This window comes from Prionailurus bengalensis, chromosome D1 (assembly GCF_016509475.1).
Source record: "Prionailurus bengalensis isolate Pbe53 chromosome D1, Fcat_Pben_1.1_paternal_pri, whole genome shotgun sequence".
Lineage (NCBI taxonomy): Eukaryota > Metazoa > Chordata > Mammalia > Carnivora > Felidae > Prionailurus > Prionailurus bengalensis.
The window spans coordinates 70,769,612-70,795,321 of NC_057346.1; the positions used below are offsets into that span (position 1 = coordinate 70,769,612).

At 42.0% G+C, this 25,710-nt stretch overlaps 1 protein-coding gene across 2 annotated transcripts in view; it reads left to right on the forward strand.

Annotated features, from left to right (window-relative positions):
• The window catches only part of SPON1 (spondin 1), a 262,782-nt gene that overhangs the window by 60,237 nt on the left and 176,835 nt on the right, over positions 1–25,710 (forward strand). For both annotated transcript variants that reach the window (XR_006297419.1, XM_043580725.1), the window contains exon 3: positions 15,092–15,225. Coding sequence is in view for 1 of the 2 variants with exons in the window: in XM_043580725.1 (XP_043436660.1) it covers positions 15,092–15,225 (134 nt within the window). In the remaining variant the exon portion in view is untranslated. The remainder of the gene's footprint in view (positions 1–15,091; positions 15,226–25,710) is intronic.

The following is a 25,710-nucleotide window of genomic DNA, read 5'->3' on the forward strand; positions in this document are numbered from 1 at the left end:
TAAATGGTTCAAAATCCCTTCCTGGAAAGATCAAGCAATAATAACGTACATTAATTTCACTCCCAGAAAAATTAAAGATGTGAAATTTAGCCATAAGAGATGATCAGAATAGCCTAAAAATTGTAAGCAACAGAATGTTCAACACCCTGAAGTTTGTTAGGTTAAAGAGTGGACTATCCATACTATGGGCTATTATGCAATCATAGAAAAATTTTATTGAGAGATACACTGAGTACAAAAGAAAGTAGTTCATGATGTGCTATTGAGTAAAAAAGCAGGTCACAAGACACTAGCTACCCTATTTTCTAGAATGGCATATATTCCTGTGCATATATGTATAATCTGAAAAGATACACATCAAAAGGTTAATAATGCTCTCTTGGGGGTAGTAGAATTATGACTAATGTCTGTTTCATAATGTTTTCTTCTCTATGTGTTCTAATTTTCCTACATTGAAGAAGTACCTCTTGCATAATAATAATGAAAAGTTTATTCCTGCTGCTCTTCACCAGGATCTTCTCCTTTGGTATTAATATAATTTGCTAGCGTAAGGTATTGGGGGAACACATCCCTTCAGCTACAATATACTGAGGGCTTGTTATAGGTATTGAATGCTTTGTGAATTTATTCTTTATGTCAACCAAGCAAGATGGGTTTTATTATCCTCATTTTTCAGATGAGGAAAACTGACTCATAAGGCCAAGTGGACTTGGCCAAAGTCATCCAACTGGAAAGTGGTGGAACTGAGATTTAATCCAGATCTATCTGACTCAAACATTCACGTGCTTTCCATCTACCACACTACTTCACACAAATGTCCAGAGAAAAAAATAAATATGAGATGATACCAAAGGACCTATCTTCCCTCATTCTCCACCATAACTGACCCTAAGTGTTAGTGTCACCTGCACTTTCTGATGCAACAATCCATATTTAGATGTACTACTGTCCTCTCCCTCAGACTCAGATCACCTACTACCAAGATCAATAACGACTTGAGGACAGAATGCTTAAGCAACCACTGTCCCAACTGAGGATTATCACATTACTACCCCTGAGAGGCATCCTTGGTTGTGATGCCCTGTACTGACTACTGGGCTCCTAAGTTGTTCCCCTACTTTCATCTCACATCCCCCCAACAGAAGTCCCTTCTTAAACCAAGGCTCTAGTTTCTAAACCTACCCTCTCCTGCCAGATGTGCCCCAAGACCATGCTTATGGGACCACTTTCCTGGTGTGGATGCCATTCCAAGTTCCTGTTCCAAATATCCAACTTCTCCTTGGTTCTCATGTAGGAACTGGAGCCCTGACCCTGACCACCAGCCCTGATCTCTGTCTGAAGCTCAGCTTCATGAAGATAAAGGTCCAAGATGCCACCTACATGAACTTCTGGATAGTATTCTCTCAGATGTCCCACTGCCATGAGGTCCACCCACTTGTTAGAATGCTTGAGACTCCATCTGGGATCTTGACATTGTTAGGTTATTCTCTTGAGGCTTATGTCTGCCATACCAGAAGGGTGAGACAACCTATCCGGAGAGAATATAGATCAGAGTTGAGGAGGGGGATCAAGATTAGATTTTTTAAAAGTTTCTTAACATTTATTTATTTTTGAGACAGAGAGAGACAGAGCATGAACGGGGGAGGGTCAGAGAGAGAGGGAGACACAGAATCCAAAACAGGCTCCAGGCTCTGAGCTGTCAGCACAGAGCCCGATGTGGGGCTCGAGCTCACGGACCGCAAGATCATGACCTGCGCTGAAGTTGGACACCCAACCGACCAAGCTACCCAGGCACCCCAAGATTAGATTTTTAAAAAGAAGTATTGTGTATTCAAGTCTGAAAAGAAAGTGATGTCATAAATAGGATGAGGGAAGAGTAGACACCCTAAGGGTAAAGGCAGGTCATGAGGCACCTTTCAAAATGGGTATGGCATGTGATTCAGGACTAAGAGTGTGATTAATGAAAAGTTCTGGAAACTTTTGCAGTCATGCTGATGACATAGCTTAGAAAGCTAGTATTGAAAAGTCTGCTCATGACCAGATGCCCAACGAGTTGCCTTAACTATAGGTTGCTGAGCATTCTGGAAATTAAACCTTGTCTCCCTGTTTGAACCTGGATTGCTGTACCTGGCTCACTTGGCTGGATGAAGACCAGTCACAGGTCTCTTAAGCTCTCTCTTGAAGGGAGCCAAGCAGCCTGCTTTACCATCAAATCTCTCTCAAGTGACTTTAAACTTAAACTTAGCGGGGTGCCTGGGTGGCTCAGTCAGTTAAGCGTCCCCGCATCGGGCTCTGTGCTGACAGCTCAGAGCCTGGAGCCAGCTTCGGATTCTGTGTCTCCCTCTCTCTCTACCCCTCCCCCACTCATGCTCTGTCTCTCTGTCTCAAAAATAAATAAATATTTTTTTCAATTTTTTTAAATAAAACATCCTTATTTTAGAAAATTTAGAAATACAAAAGGCACAGAAAGGAAAGAAAAATCACCCATAATACTACTACCAGACACAACCGCCCATTGTAATATGTCTTAATTTTTTGGTCTCAGGTAGTCAGGAAAAAAAATCAGATATTGAAATGAGTGGTGAAGGCTTTATTTAGTCATTTGGAGGATGGCTAACTTGGTGGATTTACTCAGACCACATAGAGTGTGGAGATTCTGGGAGACAAGGGGAGACTACCCTGGACTTGGACAGATTAGTTAACCCATCTACATCACAGTTGTTTCTTCAAGGGTAGCTTAATGATGCTTATCAGTTATTTTTAGTGTGGGGGGGGGAGGGATTGGAAACCATATATGTAAAGGCCTTGGCCAATATAGTGCTCAAAAATGGTAGCTATTATTATTATTACAGTTAAGGCTATTAATAACCATCTAGAAAAACAAAGAGCAGGTTTTCATAGACCCAAGGCTTATTGGAAGAAGCTGATATTTTCTGAAAAGCAAACAACTTTGGGAGCATTCTCTGAATCGGAAGAAGCAACCTTCTGTTCAATGCCTAATTACCATCTGGTAACTGAGGTTGTGGATAAACAACCATATTTACCTGAGGTGGCTTCGATGTCTTGGAAAACATTCTTTGTTTCAGTACTGGGCCAAGGGTCTTAGTCTTATCCCCCATTGGCATCTTTGCCAGAGGCAACTGGAAAGAGCACAGGCTTTGGCTTCAGACAGCGCTAGGTCAGAATGGATCATTCTGAGCTTCGTTTCCTCATCTGTAAAATGGAAATAATTATTCCCATCAAGGATTCCATTATGTGACCGTACTAAGTATCTGGCACATAGAAAATGTTAATTAAATATTAATTACTTTTGGCTTTTCTGATATAGTCACCTAAAATCATCCCAAAGTTTTTAAATGTTTAAAAGTTACGAAAGTTCTCTGTGACTGCCAGTAAAGGGGGTTCTAACCGGAATCCGGGTGCACAAGTCCAAGAAGGTCACATTGTTTAGAAATCCACCCTCACATCAACAAAGCTGCAAAAGGGAAACTAAGCACCCTCTGAGAAAATATGAAGCAAAGTACTATTTACATTTACCAAGTACTTATGTGTGGAGTGGGGTATTTAGTTGGTATAGGCCGTATAGGCAGTATATGTGGTTCCGTGGGACTAAGCTTGACTAGAGAGAAACTTCTTACCTAACATAAGGGGATGGCACTATTAGGAGGGACTGTGGCACAGGGAAACAGCATAAACATTAGAGCCAGGTAGGGCTCAAACCCTGGCTCTACCACTGTTGGACTTGGACAGGTTAGTTAACCCATCACATCACAGTTGTTTCTTCAAGGATAGGCTTAATAATGCATACCAGTTTTGATTGGGGGGGAGTGGGGTGGGAATGGAAACCATAGATGTAAAGGCCTTGGCCAATATAGTACTCAAAAATGATAATTATTATTATTATTATTATTATTATTATAGTTAAGGCTATTAATAACCATCTAGAAAAACAGTCCCAAGTCAGAAGGAAGTCCAAGGAGTTGTCTAAGGGAGCTAAGGCAGATATTATAGCCCAAACATAGAGCTGGGAATCTCACAACCAAAGGTAGGAGGCAGGTACACCTAGTTATGTATCAGGCTCTGTGCTATGTAGTGGGAAAGCAAGGAGAAAAAATACCAAAAGACATCATGCCTGCCCTCGTGTAGCTTACAGGTTATTAGAGAAGTAGCCATTAATCAAGCAAACAAATGCATGTAAAATTAAAAACTAAAGTGTCTAAAAGGAAAGAGATGTGTCCTGTGAGAACATATAAGGGAGGGAATTGCCACGTGGAAGAAGGCAGGGAAGTCTTTTCAATGAAAAAATAAGTGAGCTGAGATTAAGTAAAGGACGGAGGGGACGGAAGAGACAAGAGAGGGAAAGAAGGAAGAAGAGGGGGAGACGGAGAGAGGGAAAGAACGGGAGGGAAAAGGAAATACGAATTTGTCGGGCTTTGGCAGGAGAAGACACAAGTCCAGTGTAGCCAAGTGCAGAAAACAAGGAGGGAGATAGCACGGTATGAGGCTAGAGAGGTAGGAAGGCAGAGATTCAAGTTGGTTAAGGATTTCCGTCTTGGTTCTAGAAGCAATGAAAAGCTTGATTCTAGAAGCAATGAAATTGTTCTAAGGAGGGGGATATTGTAATTGTATTTGTGTTTTTGAAAGATCACTTTGGCTTGCCATATAGAGAACAAATTGGAGAAAGGCAAGAGACAAGGTACAAAGGCTACTTAGAATAACTTTATATTAGTTCAGATTAAAAATGACATAGCTTAGTCTGGGGTAGTAGTAATGATGGTTGTAGGAATTCAGGAGATATTTGGAAGGTAAAATGGACAGCTGCTGGATGTGAAGGGGGGGAGGGAGGAAAGAACCCAGGTGGACATCAAGTGTTTCTGACTCGCACAACTGAATTAGGGCCAGGCTAGACAGAGGATAGTTAAGTTAGTTGCTGACAAGGTGGATTTGAGGTGGTTTTAATCCAACAGGAAATGCACATAGAAGATAGGAGGTCAGAGATACATGTCTGGAGACCAGAGGAATGACCAAGGCTGGAAAGATAAACTTGTGACTCATCCACACATAGGTAGTAATTAAAGCCATGAGTTGGATGAGATCACCTGCAGAGACAGAATACAGTCAGAACTGGAGAGGGCTTAGGACTAGCCTTGAGCCATTTCAGATTCAAAGACCGGTAGAGGAGGATGAGCAGCCAAAGAAAGTGGAGGAGACAGGAAAGTGGAGGGGTTGGTAGGACAGGAAGGAGCTATGACACTAAAGCCAAGCAGAGAGAGAGTGCTTCAAGAAGAAAGACTACAATAGTATTTACTGGATTAAGTGCTGCAGAAGGCACTGATGGTTTTAGCTAGAGCTGTCTGGGTACCGTGATGTTCCCCAAACTCCTGGGATTGGGCTGAGAATAAGTGGGAGGTGAAGTGAAGGCAGAAAGCCAAGCCAATGCCTTCAAGCATTTCGTGACAGAGAGAGAAAACACTGTAACTGGGGAGAAATGGAGGAGTCACTGAGGATTGCTTAATTTTTCAATGGGAAAGACTCCAATGTGCTTAATAGGCTAAAGGGAATGATTTCGTGGGGGCAAAAGTTGAATCTGGAGGGGCAAGATGTAATTGTTAGAGTCAGGTAGAAGTGATGGGAGCAAAGCAGAGATATAGGCAAAGTAAGACTCCTCTATTATAAACAGCAAGAAGGAGGACAGGGTAGATGCAGCCGAGAAAATGCAGGACTTTACATCTGATGACTTCTGTTTTTTCCTGTAAAGTAAGAAGCAAGGTAAAACAATAAGAGTAAAGAAGAGAGATAAAGATCGGAGGTTTGGGGAGAGTGGAGGAGATTTGAGATCATCGTTGTCAAGAATGGGAAAGTAAAATGATAAACAGAAAGTATTTTACCAGAGTCTAATCTGCTGAGGTTTTATCAGATACACAGAGCAGTATAGCAGAACAGACTCAAGGCTAGGAGTCAATTAATATAGGAGACAATCAGTCTTATCACAGGGTGAGCAGTTTATCTTAGGTTAGGATTTCGTCACATCAGGAAGATACAATGACAGAGAGGTAAGGAAGTTTTTAGAGTTTGTATATTATATATGTAAAAATAAAGACTTACAAGAAAATAACACAGGGGCGCCTGGGTGGCTCCGTTGGTTGAGCATCTGACTCTTGGTTCCAGCTCAGGTAGTGATCTCATGGTTTCATGGGTTCAAGCCCCCCAGGACAACACAGAGCCTGCTCGGGACTGTCCCTCTGTCTCTCTGCCCCTTCCCCACTTGCACTCTCTCTGTCTCTCCAAAAATAAATGAATAAACTTAAAACAAAAAAGATAACACACTGTTGACAAAGACGAGCTAGGAAAGGGGACTTGCCCTTCTAGATTTTAAAATATATTACAGTGCTGTGGGCAGGGGGTGGGCAGGAGACCAAAATGGAAAGCCCAGAAACGTGTTTGGGAACGGTATAGGATTCGGTTGAATATATGCTCCATTTGTCTGGGAAAGTCTCAGTTTTGCCTGTTATTCCAGAACAATGGTTAGTAACACCCTCTTCATCCTTGTTTGGACAATAAACTACATTGTCATCCTATAGATGACAGAAGTGGCATCCTACAATCCCCCACAAAATGGGGGAAAGATGGATTAAGTAGTGTGAAAGTAATTCATGGTGTGGACTTCTGGTGTCCCATCCCACATGTAAGAAGCTTGGAAGTCACCACTCCATTCTAACAGCAAATAAAGTCATCTGTAAGCTAAAGAAAGTCAAAGGTAAAGAAAAAATCCTGAAAGAAACCAGTGTGTGGGGGTGGGGGGGTGGGGGGGGAACACTTACCTATATAGGAATAAAGATAAAAATTATATCCAATTTCTCCTCAGAAACCATGCAAATATGAGGAGAGTGGAGTGAAATACTTAATGTGTTGAAACAAAATACCGACTGAGAATTCTGTGCTCTCTGAAGTTATTCTTCAAATGTGAAGAGGAAATAAAGACTGTCAGGCAAATCAAAATTGAAGGAATTTGTTGTCAGTAGACCTGTCTTGCAAGAAATGCTTTAGAAGTTATTTATAGAGAAGAAAAATAATATAATTCAGAAACTTGGATCTTCATAAAGAAGAGCATCAAAGAAGGAATAAGTGAAGGAATAAAATAGTTTTTATTTTTTGTTATTCTTAACTGAACTAACAGATAACAGTTTGTTCAAAATAATAATAGCAATAATACATTCAATTATGTATGTTTACATCTATATACATGCCACGTATAAGTGAAATGAATGACAACAACAGTGTAAGGGACCAGAGGAAGGAACTGGGAATCTTTGGTCATTATAAAGTGACTGCACTATCTGTAAAACAGTATAGTGTTATTTAAAAGTAGGCTTGAACTAGTTATAAATGTATACTATGAATTCTAGGACAACCACTATAAAAGCCAAAAAAAAAAAAAAAAAAAAGGAAGTATAATTGATTTTCTAAGAAAGGAGAGAAAATAGAATCATATAAAATGTTCAATCAAAGCCAAAAATGACAGAAGTGTGAAAGGCAAAAATAAAAACAAAAAAGGGCAACCAATAGAAAATAAATGTGGCAAATATTAATCCAACTATATCAATAATCACCTTAAACATGAATAGTCTAAATATACCAACTAAAAGACAGATTGACAGAGTGAATCAAAAACAAGACCCTGATGTGTTGTCTATAAGAAATTCACTTTAAAAATAAAGACACATATAAATTAAAAGCAGAATGATAGAGAAAGATACACAGTGCTAACACTAATCATAAGAAAGAAAGAGTAGCTGTAGTGATATCAGACAGAGCAGACTTCAGAGCAAGGAATGTTATCAGGAATAAGAGGAACATGACATAATGATAAAGGGTTAAGTACTCCAAGATGACATAATAATCCTTAATATGTATGCACCTAACAACAGAGCATCAAAATATGTGATGTGAAAACTGGTAGAGCTACAAGGAGAAATAGATGAATCCACTATCATAGTTGGAGACTTCAACACCCCTCTATTAGAAATGGACAGACCTACCAGTCAGAAAATCTGACATAGTCAAACTCAACAGTACTATCAATAAAGTGGATATAATTGACATCTATAGACTACTTCATCTAACAATAGCAGATTACACATTCTTCTCAAGCTCACATGAAATATTCACCAAGATATACCACATTCTGGGCCATAAAACACACCTTAACAAATACAAAGAAATCATACAATATCTGCTCCCAGACTACAATGAAATTAAGTTAGAAATCAATAACAGAAAGATAGCTGAAAAATCCCCATAAACAGCACATTTCTTTTTTTTTATTATTATAAATAGCACATTTCTAACCAACACATGAGTCAAGGAAGAAATTTCAAAAGAATTTTAAAAATATTTAAACTAAGTGAAAATGAAAATACAATTTATCAAAATGTGTAGAATATAGCAAAAGCAATGCTTAAGGAAAATGTATAGCATTGAATGTATATATTAGAAAAGAAAGGGGCGCCTGGGTGGCTCAGTCAGTTAAGCTTCCGACTTCAGCTCAGGTCATGATCTCACAGTCTGTGAGTTCGAGCCCCACGTAGGGCCCTGTGCTGACAGCTCAGAGCCTGGAGCCTGCTTCGGATTCTGTGTCTCCCTCTCTCTTTGCCCCCTCCCTGCTCATGCTCTGTCTCTTTCACTCTCAAAAATGAATAGATGTTAAAAAAAAATTAATGAAAAAAAATAAAGAAAAGAAAAAGGTCTAAGAGCAATAATCTCAGCTTCCACCTTAGGAAACTAGAAAAAGAAAGAAAATTGCATCGAAAGTAAGCAGAAGAGAAGTAATAAAAATGAGAGCGGAAATCAATGAAATTGAAAACAAGAAATCAATAGAGAAAACTAACAAAATCAAAAGATTGGCTCTTTGAAAAGATTAAAAAAAAAAAAAAAGATGAACCCCTAGCCAAAATAAAAAAAAAAAAAAGAAGAGAGAGAGAGAGAGAGAGAGAGAAAACAAAAATCACTAATATCAGAAATGAAAGCCGTAACATTACTATAGATCCAATGGACACTAAAGGAATAATAAAGGGCTATTATGAACAACTCTATGCCCATAAGTGTATAACCTACATGAAATGGACCAATTCCTTAACAGACACAATCTGTCAAAACTTACACAAGAAGAAATAGGCAATCTGAATAGACCTGTATCTATTGTATCTATTAAAGAACTGAATTACTAATTAATAACCTTCCAAAACAGAAAGCACCAGACCCAGATGGGCTCACTGGTGAATTCTACAAACATTGAATGATGAAATTATGCCAACATTCTGCTTTCTAACTCATTCTATGATGCCTGTGTTACCCTAACACCAAAACTAGACAAAAATTTGCAAAAAAAGAAAAAAAACCCTGCAGACTCATATTTTTCATAAAGGTAGATGCAAAATTCCTCAACAAAAATGTTAACAAATCAAATTCAGCAATGTATAAAAATTACATATACCATAATCAAGTGGAATTTATCCCAGGTAATGCAAGGCTGGTTCAACATTTGACAATCAGTTAATGTAATCCGTCACTTTCAACAGACTGAAGAAGAAAAATCATGTGATTATTTCAATAGATGTGGAAAAAGCATTTGACAAAACCTAATACCCACTCATAATAAAAACCCTCAGCAAACTAGGAATAGAGAGGAATGTCCTCAACTTGATAAAAAGCATCTACAAACAAAACCTATACCTAATATCATACTTACTGGTAAGAAACTTGAAGCTTTCTCAGTAAGATCGACAACAAGGCAAGTATGTCCCCTCTCACCACTACTTTTCAACATTATACTGGAAATTCTAGATAATGCAATAAGAGAAGAAAAGGAAATAAAAAGTTATACAGAATGGGAAAGAAGAAATGAAACTCTTTTTTTTCTCTGATGACCTGATAGTCTATGTAGGAAAATCTGAAAGAATCAACAAAAAACCTCATGGAACTAATAAGCAATTATAACAAAAGATTAATGGTTGCCAGGGGTTGGAGGGAGGGGAGCATGAATAGGCAGAATACAGAGGATTTTTAAGGCAGTGAAACTATTCAGTATAATACTGTAATACTTACTTCAATGGTGAATACATGTCATTATACATTTTTCAAAACCCATAGAATATACAGCACCAAGAGTGAACCCTCATGTAGACTCTGGACTTTGAGTGCTGATGATGTGTCAGTGTAGGTTCATCAGTTATAACAAATGTACCACTCTGGTGTCAGATATTGGTAATACAGAAAGTTGTTCATGGAGTCCAGGGAGAACTCTGGACTTCCTCCTCAATTTTGTTGGAAACCTGAAACTGCTCTTCAAAAATTAAGGTCAGGGGCACCTGGGTGGCTCAGTCAGTTAAATGTCTGACTTCGGCTCAGGTCATGATCTCACGGTTTGTGAGTTCGAGCCCCGCATCAGGCCCTGTGCTCTCGGTTCAGAGCCTGGAGCCTGCTTGGGATTCTGTGTCTCCTTCTCTCTCTGCCCCTCCCCCTCCCCTGCTCATGCTCTGTCTCTGTCTCTCAAAAAATGAATAAATGTTTAAAAAAAATTTTTTTTTAAATTAAGTTTAGGGACGCCTGGGAGACTTGGTTAAGCATCTGACTCTTAATTTTGGCTAGGGTCATGATCCCAGAGTCTTGGGATAGAGCCCCGCCTCGGGTCTACGCTAAGCATGAAGCCTGCTTGAGATTCTCTCTTTCTACCCTCTGCCCCTCTCCCCTGTTCACTCTCTCACTCTCTCTAAAATAAATAAATAAATAAATAAATAAATAAATAAATAAATAAATGTGCTAATTTTTTTTTATGAAATTTATTGACAGATTGGTTTCCATACAACACCCAGTGCTCATACCAAAAGGTGCCCTCCTCAATACCCATCACCCACCCTCTCCTCCCTCCCACCCCCCCATCAACCCTCAGTTTGTTCTCAGTTTTTAACAGTCTCTTATGCTTTGGCTCTCTCCCATTCTAACCTCTTTTTTTTTTTTTCCTTCCCCTCCCCCATGGGTTCCTGTTAAGTTTCTCAGGATCCACATAAGAGTGAAACCATATGGTATCTGTCTTTCTCTGTATGGCTTATTTCACTTAGCATCACACTCTCCAGTTCCATCCACGTTGCTACAAAAGGCCATATTTCATTTTTTCTCATTGCCACGTAATATTCCATTGTGTATATAAACCACAATTTCTTTATCCATTCATCAGTTGATGGACATTTAGGCTCTTTCCATAATTTGGCTATTGTTGAGAGTGCTGCTATGAACATTGGGGTACAAGTGGCCCTATGCATCAGTACTCCTGTATCCCTTGGATAAATTCCTAGCAGTGCTATTGCAGGGTCATAGGGTAGGTCTATTTTTAATTTTCTGAGGAACCTCCACACTGCTTTCCAGAGCGGCTGCACCAATTTGCATTCCCACCAACAGTGCAAGAGGGTTCCCGTTTCTCCACATCCTCTCCAGCATCTATAGTCTCCTGATTTGTTCATTTTGGCCACTCTGACTGGCATGAGGTGATACCTGAGTGTGGTTTTGATTTGTATTTCCCTGATAAGGAGCGACGCTGAACATCTTTTCATGTGCCTGTTGGCCATCCGGATGTCTTCTTTAGAGAAGTGTCTATTCATGTTTTCTGCCCATTTCTTCACTGGGTTATTTGTTTTTCGGGTGTGGAGTTTGGTGAGCTCTTTATAGATTTTGGATACTAGCCCTTTGTCCGATATGTCATTTGCGAATATCTTTTCCCATTCCGTTGGTTGCCTTTTAGTTTTGTTGGTTGTTTCCTTTGCTGTGCAGAAGCTTTTTATCTTCATAAGGTCCCAGTAATTCACTTTTGCTTTTAATTCCCTTGCCTTTGGGGATGTGTCGAGTAAGAGATTGCTACGGCTGAGGTCAGAGAGGTCTTTTCCTGCTTTCTCCTCTAAGGTTTTGATGGTTTCCTGTCTCACATTCAGGTCCTTTATCCATTTTGAGTTTATTTTTGTGAATGGTGTGAGAAAGTGGTCTAGTTTCAACCTTCTGCATGTTGCTGTCCAGTTCTCCCAGCACCATTTGTTAAAGAGGCTGTCTTTTTTCCATTGGATGTTCTTTCCTGCTTTGTCAAAGATGAGTTGGCCATACGTTTGTGGGTCTAGTTCTGGGGTTTCTATTCTATTCCATTGGTCTGTGTGTCTGTTTTTGTGCCAAAATGTGCTAATTTTTAAAATTAGTTCATAGTGTGGAAAAAGTGGAGTTGGAGCCCTATTCCATTATATTAAAAAATAAAATCTAAATGCATTGAAAACCGAAACACGGAAGGTAAAGTTATAAAGCCAACGGAAAAAAATATTGGAAAATATCTCTGTGGTCTCAGGCAAGACTGCAAAAGTGCAAGCCATAGAAGAGAAATTGGTAAATTTGACTAGATGCAAGTTATATCTATTAAATGAAAAATTCCAAAAGTAAGATTAACAGCTGGGTGACAGAAAGATATTTGTAAATGATTGGGGATTCATATCTAGAAAGTACTACAAATCAGCAAGAAAAAGACTGGAAAATCCACCAGCAAAAATTCTGATGAGGCAATTCACAGAAGGAGAAACCTGATAAATTTGTGAAGAGCTGCTCAAAGTTGCTAGCATTAAATGAAAACAAGATACCTCTTTACATCCATCAGATGAGAAACAATTAGAAAGCCCAATAATCCTAAGTACTGGTGAGGATATGGGAAAACGGGAACACTTGTGACTAGCTAATAGAATGAATGGTGTATCCATTCTGTACAATGGTCTTGCAGTACTTAGTGAAATTAATACGTTTATATCCACAACCCAATAGCTTTGCAATCCCACTCCATGGTTTATATTGCTAAGAAACTCTCATGTGGGTTCCCAAGCAGCGCAGCATGAAGGTCTTCATTACAGCATGTTTGTGGAGGTAAAGATCTGGAAGTCAGCTGACTGCGCCTCACTGGGAAAATGGATAAGTAAAATGTGGTCTGTGCATGCAGTGGAATACTAGGCAGCAGTCAGAAGCAACGAATTACGTTCACATACGGTAACAGTGGCATACGGGCATTCCCACTTTTTGAAAGTTCGCTTTCTACCACCCCGCTTTTACACAAGACCTACTCTAGTGTGTGTTTTCACCAACTGAGGGAGGTCCACAGACGGTTTTCACTTTCGTGAAAAAAGGCAAGAAGTGAAAATAGCATGCAGCATTTGTTGGGCAGTGAGCTGTTCGGAGGCAGTGCACCCCTGAGCAGCGAGAGTGGCCTGGCCAACCTCCTTCCCCCGGAACGGTGCTCAGCATCCCCTAATCAAGCCCCACGGCTTTGAACTGTATCTGTGAGCATCTGTGTTTCCTCTTGATTTGTTGTATGCATCTGTTAGCAAGATGTGTCTTAAGGTGTCAGAAGAGCCTTAGAGAGGTTATTTTTGGGGTCTGGGAACGCTCAACAAATTTTCCACATAAATTAATGGTAACTGCTTCTTTAGTTTATGCCATGTCAGCTTACAAACGGTTTCATAGGTATGCTGTACTTTCAGATAGTGGGGGACACCGGTATCTTAAAAGTGTTAAGATTAAGTGGAAGAAACATTCAAATACAAAACAACTGTATGTAACTTCAAGTAAGTCACGTATGTATAAACACAAATAATACATATAGTATATTTTTTATATTTATATATTGTATATTTTATTTATACATATATTTTATATACATTTATAAAGATACAAACAGATATATACAAATAGAGGTAGGATAAAGAATGTAAAGATGAGGGGCGCCTGGGTGGCTCAGTCGGTTAAGCCTCCGACTTCGGCTCAGGTCACGATCTCGTGGTAAGTGAGTTCGAGCCCCGTGTAGGGCTCTGTGCTGACCGCTCAGAGCCTGGAGCCTGTTTCAGATTCTGTGTCTCCCTCTCTCTCTGACCCTCCCCCGTTCATGCTCTGTCTCTCTCTGTCTCAAAAATAAATAAACGTTAAAAAAAAATTTTAAAAAAGAATGTAAAGATGAATACAATAGGAGATTGCCTTTGCTTTGTCCAGTGATAAAAATATATGATGAACTAAGGAGCTTGAGTGACTTCATTTTTTTTTTTTGGCCTGGTGTCCTAAAAGGAATATGAATTTTTAAAAGTGAAATAAGTACAATACAGATATTATCTTATTAAATTGTATTTGAAGATTAAATGAGTAATTCAGATAAAGCACTTAGCTGAGTATCTAGCACATACTAAACACTCCATAAATATTATCGATTATTGTTATTAGCACTACTCATGACATAGCTCCTGCCAATCGATTGGAGTTGGCACGAAAGACCAACTGAATTTAGATGATTTCCCTCAAGAGATCCCTCCAGGTCTAACAGTCTATAACAGTACTAGAGGGATAGGCAAGTCTCGGCCGCAGACCCAGAAGCAAGCAGGAGATATGCTGAGTCTTGGGGAATGGAAGTGGCTACCAGGTTTTTTTGCAGTGTCCAAGGAAACCTTGATGGTTAACTTGGGAGAACACCGATACAATGCACAAACTAGGAAAGTAGAGACCGCAAAGTAAATAGTGCCATGAAGCTTAGAGAGAGTTTAAGTACTTCGGTGTACTTCCTCCAAAGGGGTGTTTTCTTCTAGCATTTTGATTTCACCTTATAAAACTGTAGCTGAATTGCAAATGTTAGCTATTCAGAGGGTGTTGGCTTTGGATTATTCCTTCCTCTTCTTCCTCCTCCCCACCACCCCTCCTCCCCCCTCTTCCTCCTGCTTCCTTGAAGTGGGACCCAGCTTATCTTAGCGAACTAAGCAAGATCATCACCTAGTGGTCTGTTTCTCAAAGTGCTGACACAAGATCCTGGTCCCAGAGAGCAGGGAACATGTGCCAAATCCCTGCCCTCATGTTAATTCAACAAGCATTGACTGGGACTCTATGCCAGGCACTATTCTGGTGTCTGGGGATATAGAGCTGCTAACACAAAATGACAGGTTTAAAAATAAAATTAAGGAAGTGTCAACTCCAAAACTTAAGAGCCTTCCCGAAGTGACATTGCATTATAATGTGTTTATTTTCCACTGCTTTTCCACAGATCATAGATGAAGAAGAAACACAGTTTATGAGTAATTGCCCCGTCGCGGTCACCGAAAGCACCCCACGGAGGAGGACAAGGATCCAGGTGTTCTGGATTGCACCACCAGCAGGAACAGGCTGCGTGATTCTAAAGTAAGTAAACGAGGGATGCTTGTCACACTTCACTCTCCTTCCCTATGGTCTATCGAAGACTTCAAGGTGTGACTGCAGAAAGAACAGTGGCTTTGCTGGGGCATCAGATGAGTTGCATCATCTCTCTGCCCTTAGTTATCTGAACTCTGAAATGGAGCGAAGGGCCATCACTGATGAAATGCTATAAACACAACCATTCACCTGAATCTCCATTTTTATCTAGTTCAGTGATTCTCATGGCCGCTCTCCATCTTCTCGAGATATCGATACTAGGGTTGGTTAAGGAAAATTACAAACCAGATGAGCATAATCTTTGACTTCTTCCATCTGGAATTTAACACCTACTGTCCTTAAATTGTGGTAGGCTGACCTGAGACCCAACTGTAACCTCCTTGGCCTCTGGCCCTGCTTTATAATTTTGTCTTCTTCCTCCTTCCCTCAAAATTGTCCTCTTGGACCACTTCCTCTCTGGTCTCCTGATCCTCCCTTTGGTGAGTTACGATGCATTTTAAGAGATATTAACTTAACCAGCTGGTGGTTTTCCTTTGAAAGGTAGCATTATCTCAAACCTGTGTCTCCAAAATGGTATGCCATAGAATGATGTTCAGGGAGATGTAAATAAGTGGGCAGGAAACCAATTTCTACAGTTAAATAAGTTTGGAAAATGCTTTATATAGATTCACTACATATATTAGCATATTTAAGGTTTTGCAAAGTCCTACTAAAACGATATCTGTTTAACTTGGTTTCACCAGCGTTTCCCAAACTTATTTGACTCCTTTTTTCTGAGACATATATTAACATTCACAAGTTGGGCAAATGCAGCCGTAACCTATTTTAAATAGATTTTAAAACTTTATAGAGTGATCCTGAGAATTTTAGGATTTCAGGCAGGCAAATTGTCATAGGTAGACAGGGCTCCAATCCCAGCATCTAAGAAGCCATTTTCCCATCGAGGTAAGGGGCTAGGACCTCCCCAATTGTCTTCCTCTTATTTGAGTCCTCCTAGGGCCTTATTTATATATTTGGTTCATTTGTCTACACTTCTGGCAGGTGGACATTTCTACAGTCTTACAACTGTGGTTAATTCCAGCCCACCTCTGAGGAGTGGCTGGTAAGGAGGTATTCCAACTAGACAGTCCAGCCCCTATATCTCCTGGACTCAGCTGTGCCTGGTTTACGGAAAAAAAGCCTACAGAGGTCTCTGGAAGCCTCTGTCCATTGCCCAGGCCCTGCCCTGTCTTTGTCTGGCTTCCCTTTGCTGCCATCTGTCTATATATCACTTGTGTCTTACTTTAATGCAAGCTGAACATTCTTACTCAGATTCCTTGAGACGTTTGTCTCTTGGCACTAATCTATATCAGTGAATTTTTTTAAAAACACAATGAGCAGTAGAACTTTTCAAAATAAAACCTTATATACAAACCCCAGTATAGAACATGTATCTAATATCTAGTTGGAATATGGGAGAAGGCCTGTGGAAATAAAGGCCACTGAAATGAGAACAAATCGGGGCTACTTATCCAGTGCTCTCTATATAGCAAGGGAGTCAGCCGCCATCACTAGCCTTTGGCAGGGATTCAGAGACTGGCAGAGGAAAGCTTTATAGGGGGAAGAAAGGGCAGACTGCTGGTGTGTTCTGAATGGAGGGTAGGGTATTAACATGGGGAAGTTGGAAGCAGGCTAACTAAAAGCAGAACATCTTATGTGATTGGTTTGGAAAGCATGTTTGGCTTTCTCTGGTTGGTCCTGAGTTGGAAATAGAGGAGGCAGTGGGGGCAAAAATTAGAGGAGCTGGTTGTCATTGACAAGTACCAAATGTCACGACAGGGGTTGTGGTTTGGCTTCCCAGGCCGGTTGCTACAGAGGTTGGGGTTAGAGTTCTAGTGTGTGGTCACATGTGACCTGACTTTTGTCCATGAGCACTTTCAGTGTCTCACTCTGGAGACTCGGTTCCCAGCGTGGCTTTTTGGTTCCCACACTCTGGCCCATGGCTGCCCGGTTACTCTGCAGAGCCTGGGGCTCTGAAGAACATTGGAAAACATGAGATTTATGTGATGAGTCTTCCTGCTCTGAAAATCCTTATCCTTCTTGTCCTCCTGGCTCCGATCTCTGGTTTTCTTTGACTTCTTGTTCTCACAAACCAGAAGTGTTTCATCTTCCTGGCAGAAGCCAGAAAGGCATCTCTTGTTTACCCGTTAACAATGAACATATGTGAACATATGTTTATCCATTAACAGTGAACAAGTGTGGCTTGTTCAGTCGCTTGTTCTTTCAGCAAATGTAACTGAGCTTCTATTCGCCCAGGCGTCCACGATAGATAGACAACTGAGGTATACTCTTGGCCCTTGAAGTTCTCATGGGCCAAATGCAAGAGAGAGAAAAGGTCAGCGAGTCCTTTCTAGGTACCAGTAACTCGGCAGCACAGCTAGCACGTTTTATCAGATATAATCTTCAGAACAAACTACCCTCATTTGACAGAGGAAGTCCCAGGAAATGAGGGAAGTTTCTTGAGTCACATGTCCATTGCATTCCAAAGCCCCATGTTCTTCCTTTCTCTTGGTTTTTGTTTGTTTGTTTGTTTTTGTATGTTTGTTTGTTTGTTTGAGAGGGTATCTAGAGCAGCAAATCAAAGATATCCCGCACAGATGGGAAATCAAAATTTACCTATGTTTCCCAAAATGACTAATTAGTTGTCCCACCTCCGTTTATCGAATAGTTTGTCCTTTCCCCTAATTGTGTGAAATACTGCTTCATCACATATAAATCTTTACACAGGTCCGTTCTGTTCTGCTGATCTTATCCATTTCTGCACAAAACCCACACCATTTTATAGCATAATTTTATTTTATGTTTTGATAGCAAGTCATTGCTCATTAATCTTCTAGTTCAAAACGTTCATGGCCATTCAAGCAGATTCATAATTCCAGACAAATCGTAGAATAAGTTTGTTTTAGTTCAATAAAACTTATATTGGGATTTTGACTGGTGTTGCATTGAATTAATAGTTTAGTGTGGGAAATGTCAGCATCCCTACAATATGTTTTCCCAGTCAGAAGTATGGCGTATCCCCTACTTATTCAGATCTTTTATATCCTTCAGTAAAGTACACTGATTTTTCTTCATAGAGATTCCATTTTTGTGTGTGGCTTTCTCCTCATAGGTAGTCTTGTTGCCTTTGTGAGTGGGCTCTTTTTTTCCTGTGACACTTCCTAATCATTAATTGCCTGTGTTTAGGAGAGCCATTCATTCTCGTACCCCGAGTTTGGATTTGGACCCTGTTGAACTCTCTCGATAGTTCTTATGGCTTGTTCTTTCATTCTTTTGGGAAATAATGAATGAGTATACCTTGTATTTCCTTTTCATGTTTTAGTTTATTATCTATCACCTCTATTAGACTACTAAATAGTGCTGTTCATGCTTATTCCTGCCTTTAATGGGGATACTATTATATGTTACTTTTAAGTATGACATGAAGTACGGGCTCCAAATTGATGCTTTAATCAAGTTGAGAAGGACTCTATCTCGCTGAGAAAGTTTCCTCCTCTTTTATGTAGGAGGCAGCATTTGGGAAACTGGCCAACTAGAGTATACTAGGATTGAGAAGGGCTCAGGTTATCAACAATGATCCTGACTTCCAAGATATTTTCACTCTAGTTGTGGTATAAAAAAAAATACATATGCAAAGGTTAGCAAGCCCCAGACAAACATGAACTGGGGACAGTAAAATGTGGTTAGAAAGAAGATGAGTGAGGAATGGAATAAGGGGAGCACCAGAGTTTCCAGGAAGGGTTAGTTTCTATCTTAAAGGCTAGAGTAGGCTTTGGCTAAATGCACAAGGCTATTCCGGCCCAAGGGGTGGCCCTGGTGAAATTGAGGTGAGAATCTGGAGGTGAGCATAAACACGGCAGCCCGAGAGACAGACCCAGTGAGATCGGAAGGTCTTCGGGGGCCAATATCCATTGCTGAATCACGGAGGTCTTCCAGTGTCAAGATAAAGAGATTGAATTTGATTCAAGAGGAACAAGGGAGCCATTAGTGGGTATTAAATGGTGGACTGACAGGCTGGGGGGGAAGGTTCATTAAAGAGTTAGTAAGGACATTTAAGTCTGGCAGCAAAGCTCAGGGCAGATGAAAGGGGAGATTCTGACTTGGTTGCAGAACGCTTGCTTGCAAATGGAACATTTGTGTTGCAGTGTTTGGTTAATATTCCTGGTAGAATAAGCTGCAGAGTTTGCTAAATGTCTGTAGATGACAGCTCGGAAGGCTGCTTGGTTACTAGTGTTCCTTTGCCCAGGAGGGCAGGAAGGGAAGCACACAGCAATTATGACTTTCCTTTTGGCACAAACCTGACACCATTTCCATTTTCCATTTGGATGCAAAGATTTGAGCATTTCTAAATTACAGGCTTTCCAGGCAGACCTCCTTATAGCCTTCCCCCTACAAACGAATGACCCAGCACTTAAAGTTGCCCTGGCAGGCCATCATGCTGCCGGAATGCTGTAAACATTATAGCGAAGGAGCAACTGATTGAAAGAAAAGGCCCCCTGTGAACAGAACAGATGTGTGCAGACCCCACCAGAGGGAAATCTTGTCCCCTTAAATCTGACGAAAATTTTGTCCCCTGAAGTGATCCTCTCTTTTCGTATGTTTGTAACCTTGATTACATGCACTTATAATTGGATTTCTGACACCCATTCATAACTTTTGGGGAGGGTCCGAGATGTGGGTCCTCTTGCTCCTGGGGAGACGGTTACTTGATGAACCATTTGGGGAATTCAGCCTTTTGAAACAATGCAGGTAGTTAGTACTCAATAGGCAAGAGCCAAGCCCTGTTCTAGGTGCGTTACAAATACGTATGTAGTCCTCACAGCCACCCTATGGACCAGATACTACCAGAGGAAGCCGACGCACAGGAGAGAGTAAATAACTTGCCCACCGTCACAGGGTATGTGACAGAGCTGGGATTTAAACAGAAGATATGGGCTCCGGAGTCTGTGATCGGAACTCTACCCTCTAAGATTGGTGCTACTGGATCAAGCTCATCTCCAAAACCATTCGTTGCCAAATCTGCCTCTTCTGCCTACCGTGTGCTTCATATTCATTGCCTTATCCACAGACTCTTCTCACCACAGTATTACAGGAACCACCTAATTGCTCACTATGGTTCCTTGCCCTCCGCTCCTTCCTCTGGGATAAGTCTTGCTGTCCTCGTATACAGCTGAGTCATATCACGTACCTACCAAAGCTGAACGGGGCTCTCTATCACCTACAAGATAAAGTCCAGAATTGTAATCAGAGCGTTTAAGTCTCCCCGTGTCCTTTACCAGACTCCCTGACCAGCCTCTTCCTGCACTTCCATGAACCCCGTGCTCCAACCATTCCCGTCTGCCCATTCTCTTGGTAACATTTATTGAGCACCTCCTGTGTGTAGGCTCGAAGGACTCAGAGGCCGTCTTTGAGCAGGTCGCAGTCCTAGGAGTGAAACACAAAACAAATCAGGTTCACAATCTTTAATCTGCAGTTTTGAAAGCCAAAAATCTCTAAACTCTCAAAGAGTTTTTTTTGACCCCCTTTAGGGCCCGAACCTGTCCTGAACTGACTTGAAGTTGTTTATAGTCTTTAAGTGTAAATATCAATGAGTTGGACATCCAGACCCTGATAGGAATGTTACAAAATATATGGAATTTGAATTGCATTGTCTTTCTGAAATCCAAAAATATTCCAAATTCTGAAATACACCTGGCCTTGGGGGTGTCGATAAGGGAGCTTTGCCCTGTCGATACAGTCTACGGTGGGAAGTTTAGTAACGCAAGTGTCACTCCAAGTGCACAGAGGAGGTAGCCCTGTGGCAGGACTGGGTTGCACATAAATGTTAAAGAGAAGCAACACATTGCTTGCCAGTGAAATAACCTATTTCCGGATCTGAGAACTTATTCAGTGTTACCCATTGCCAGAGAATAAAGTCAAAGTACCTTAGCATGGTGTCCAAGGCCCTTCGTGACTTGTTTCAGTCACCTTTACAGACTCATTTCTATGTGCTTCTCCTCTCCACAGGAGACTGAGCCTCATGGAGGGATCTATTTTACTCCTTTCTGTGGACCTAGTGCAGGAGTTGGCAAATCACAGCCCGTAGGTCAAATCCAGCCCCTGCCTGTTTTTGTGAATAAAGATTTATTGGAACACAGCCATGTTCATCCATTTACGTATTGTTGAGGGCTGCTTTCATGCTACTGCAACAGAATTGAGAAGGTGCGACAGCCAAATATTTTTTCTCTGGCGCTTTATAGAAGAAGTGTACTGACCCCTGCTCTAATGCATACCCCCAGTGCTAACAACTTAGTAACAGTTGATTCCTGTCCCAGGTCCTCCTAAAAGCCCAGCTGAGACAAAGGCTTTTTTTGCGGGTAGTTTATTTGGGAAGTGATCCCAAGGGGCGGGGAAGAGGGATGGTAGGGAAGGCATGATTCAGTCAAGTGTTATTAACTTGGCCATCAGTGTAGGCAACTGGTACTTGATCCCACCGGGACCTTTGTGAAGCCTTGTGACGCATGTCTCAGAACAGTGTGCCCAAGGATAGTGGGGAAAGCCACTATCCATTGGCTTCCATCTTCCATTGGTCAAGGTTGGCCCCACAAGCATTAACTCCCTCACGCACTTCTGGGTTGCACACATGTTAGAATTAATCAGACTCCGAACACATACTGCAGCACCAGAGAAGCTCTGGGACAGGAATCAAGAGATGTACCACGCAGACGAAGTGTGCATCCTGCAATTACAGTAGGGCAGAGCTGGTCACCGCCATGACGGTCATTGGGATCAGAGTTGGGACAGGAGGGATGTGAAGAGGCAGGCATACACAGGTGCCCGATGCATCGATTAGTGTGCCTGACAATGTGAGTAGCTTATATCCCTCACCAAGCACTGGGTGTGCAGCGTGCCTTATCTCACTTAATTCTCCTAAAAGCCTATCTCTCTTTTCTCTGTAGGGCTTTCCCATTTTGTTGATGAGAGAGCCAAGGTTTAAAGAGTTTACATCCAGAGTAATAAAGCAGTTGGGTGATGAAGGGGGGACTTAAACCCACTTCCGTGTGACACAAAACCTTTGTTGTTAACTAAACCCCGCTGAACTACCCTGACTGAGTTTGATCACTCTCCACCTCCCCTCCGCCTTTTGCCTCAGTTGGTCTATGAGGTCTGTGAGTGCAGAGCCCCTCCTGTAAACCAGGGGGTAGAGGATTGTCTGTTGTGGGGGGGGTGGTTTGAGGCAGGGGAAAGATGTTGTTCCCAAGGGAGGAAACTAATTGCCATTTAGAAAATGGAAACAAACCCTGAGATCTGGCAAGAGGAAGGCTTATTCGTGGGAAGAGAGGCTGGGTCTTAAGGAGGAATTAGCGAACGCTCATGATACTTTGGAACTTCACAGAGCTCACCAAACCTTTTTATCTTGGAAGGAAATAACAGAGGAAACCCACATGAGATGACTGTGTATGATTTAGAGGAAGCTGGCAGCGTTAGGAGGATCTGGGGTGCAGCTTCCCCCACAGTTTTTCTGGCATTAGGTATTGAGAAGAACCACAGGCTCCTTTGTTGTGAGTCAGGGTGGCTCTCCCATGAGGCTGGCCAGGACCTCAGCCATGCCAACCGGGGGAGGAAGCAAGGAGTGGACAGAAAGGAGCTGGGAAGCCCTGAGCCTGTTGAAGTGGCTAGTTCTGGGAGAGCACTTGGAAAGACCAAGGCCATGGCTAAAAGGGCAACATGTGCTTGGCCTAGGAAGATTTAGATGCCCTGAGACCTACTATCCGACTGGTAGAATCCAGATGCCAGGAGTTCCTGCGAGGCCAGCAGTGGCGTGGTTCCAGGGGAGCAGTGCAATGCCAGCAGAGTTTCATTCAGCAGCTGGAGTCCCAGGTGCGGGATCCAGCCCCCGGGGGAGGAACTGGCATGCAGTAAATAGGAAGTGTGGGCTGCTGAGCTCGGGTGCAAGCACTGTTCCACAGAATGTGCCTACACTATGAGGGGCCCGGGGGGGTGAGAGTCCCGTCTGCCTCTGTCGTGCACCAGGGCCCAGGGCCCCACAGCAAGACCACTTCCAGTCCTTCCCCACTGATAGAGCGGCAGCTTCTGGTACGTTCCCTACCCTGGTCGTGGTGGGCTCAATGCATGGTGTTTTGACCCTGTGGACATTTTTAAAAATTAAGATTAAATTCACATAACATGAAATTAACCATTTTATTTAAAAAAAATTTTTTTAACGTTTATTTATTTTGAAGGAGAGAGAGACAGAGCATGAGTGGGGGAGGAGCAGAGAGAGAGAGAGAGAGAGAGAGAGAGGGAGAGACACAGAATCGGAAGTGGGTTCCAGGCTCTGAGCGGTCAGCACAGAGCCCGACGTGGGGCTCGAACTCACAAACCGTGAGATCACGACCTGAGCTGAAGTCGGATGCTTAACCGACTGAGCCACCCCGGTGCCCCAACCATTTTATTTTTTAACACTTATTTATTTATTTTGAGAGTGTGTGTGTGTGTGTGTGTGTAAGCAGGGGAGGGACAGAGAGAGGGAGGGAGAGAGAGAATCCCAAGCAGGCTCCTTGCTGTGAGCGGAGCCGGACCTAGGGCTCCATCCCGTGACCCTGGGGTCATGACCTGAGCCAAAATCATGAGTCCGACAATCAACTGACTGAGCCACCCAGGCACCCCTAAAAATAACCATTTTTTTTAAATTAAAGTTTTGTCTTTGTTTTTTTAATTTATTTTTATTCTGAGAGAGAGAGACAGAGACAGAGAATGAGAGAGCACCCGCAAGAGTGGAGGAGGGGCAGAGAGAGATGGAGATAGAATCCCAAGGAGGCTCTGCACAGACAGGGACAGTACAGAGCCTGACATGGGGCTGGAACCCACGAACCATTGAGATCATGACCTGAGCTGAAATCAAGGGTCAGATGCTGAACCGACGGATCCACCCAGGCGCCCCTAAAATTAAACATCTTAAAGCCACCAGTTCAGTGGCATTTAGTACACAATGTTGTGCAACCTCCACTCCTGTCTGGTTCCATAGCATTTCTACTGCTCCAGAGTAAACCCCTCACCCATTAAGCAGCTTCTCCTGATTCTCCTGCCCACAGCCCCTGGCTACCACCAATCTGCCTTTGCCGATTGATATTTCGTACAGTATGTGGCCTTTTGCGTCTGGCTTTTTCCACTGAGCGAAGTGTTTTTGAGGTTCATCCATATCGCAGCATGTATTGGCAGTTCGTTCCTTTAAATATCTGTGTAATGTCCCATTAAATGTGTCTACCCCAATTTGTTTATCCCTGTGGACATTTTTGACATGAAATAATCAAAGGATAAAAATAGAAACATTTGGGCAACGGTGAAAAAGTACACTACGGTATCACACCCGCACGTATTTAGTCTCTAGATGTCTTGCTCCACTGCTGAGCCTCACCCCATCCTTGGGAAGGACGGTGAGGACTCTGGGACAAGGGTAGAAAGGGACAAAGAAATGGTTGCATGCCTCCTTTGTCTTTCGGGATCATGAAGAAAGGGTGAAAAAGGTGAACATATTTTACCCTGTCGCCAACATGGCTTGCTTAGATCTTTTGCACCCAGTATGGGACTGCGGTGTAAGCAAGTCATGTGTACCTGGGTGTTCGTTACTGGAACCGGAAGAAGCAGGGGCTGGAGCCCTCTGATGCCGCAGACAATGCTGAAGGACAAGCCAGTGTCCTTGGTGCCAGAGAAGAAGACAGTCCTCCCCCAGAGGCCCACAGCACCATCACCATTCACTTTCAACTGCCAGGTAGAGAATTGTCTCCGAATCCTTAGCCTCCCTGCAAGCCTGCTTGCCACAGACAACACTCAACCTAAAGCCGATGAAGAAATGAGATGATATGAGAAGAAAGAACGTCCCCTGCTCCTTCCACGATTGATTATTACCAGCTGATTTCAGCTCCATTTTTCCTTGGGCATTTCCCGAAGATTTCACATTTAACAGCCCCTGGAAGCCAGGAAAATAGGAGAAAAAGCTCCTTTATATCCGAGTTCTATGCTATTCATAAATGAAAATCTTGTTAATTTAGAGTTTGACAGCTGTGGTACATTTGTAAGTCCAGGGCAGCTGTCATCAGTACTCCGGCTTATTTTTCAAACAGATGTTTAATTTGACTTTAGTGCTATTGCCAATTTTGTAGGGGAAAAAGAGGGGGAAGCAGAAACAGAAATAATCATTATATTCATCATTTGGTTTCCTTTCAAAACATAAATCGGCATGATTAACGATGACATCAGAATTGCTCTAATTACAGTTTTGGGTGCAGGACTGGTTAGCTCTCCTCTCCTACGTGGTCCAAGGTCCTTTTCCCCACCCCACCCCCCCAAAGTCAGAGGCTGTTTTGTGATAATTACACCCAGACTCTGAAAAAAGTCCCAGCTACCCAAAAAAGCCTTCCAGAATTCAGAAAAAAAGTGGGGAGTGGTGAATGA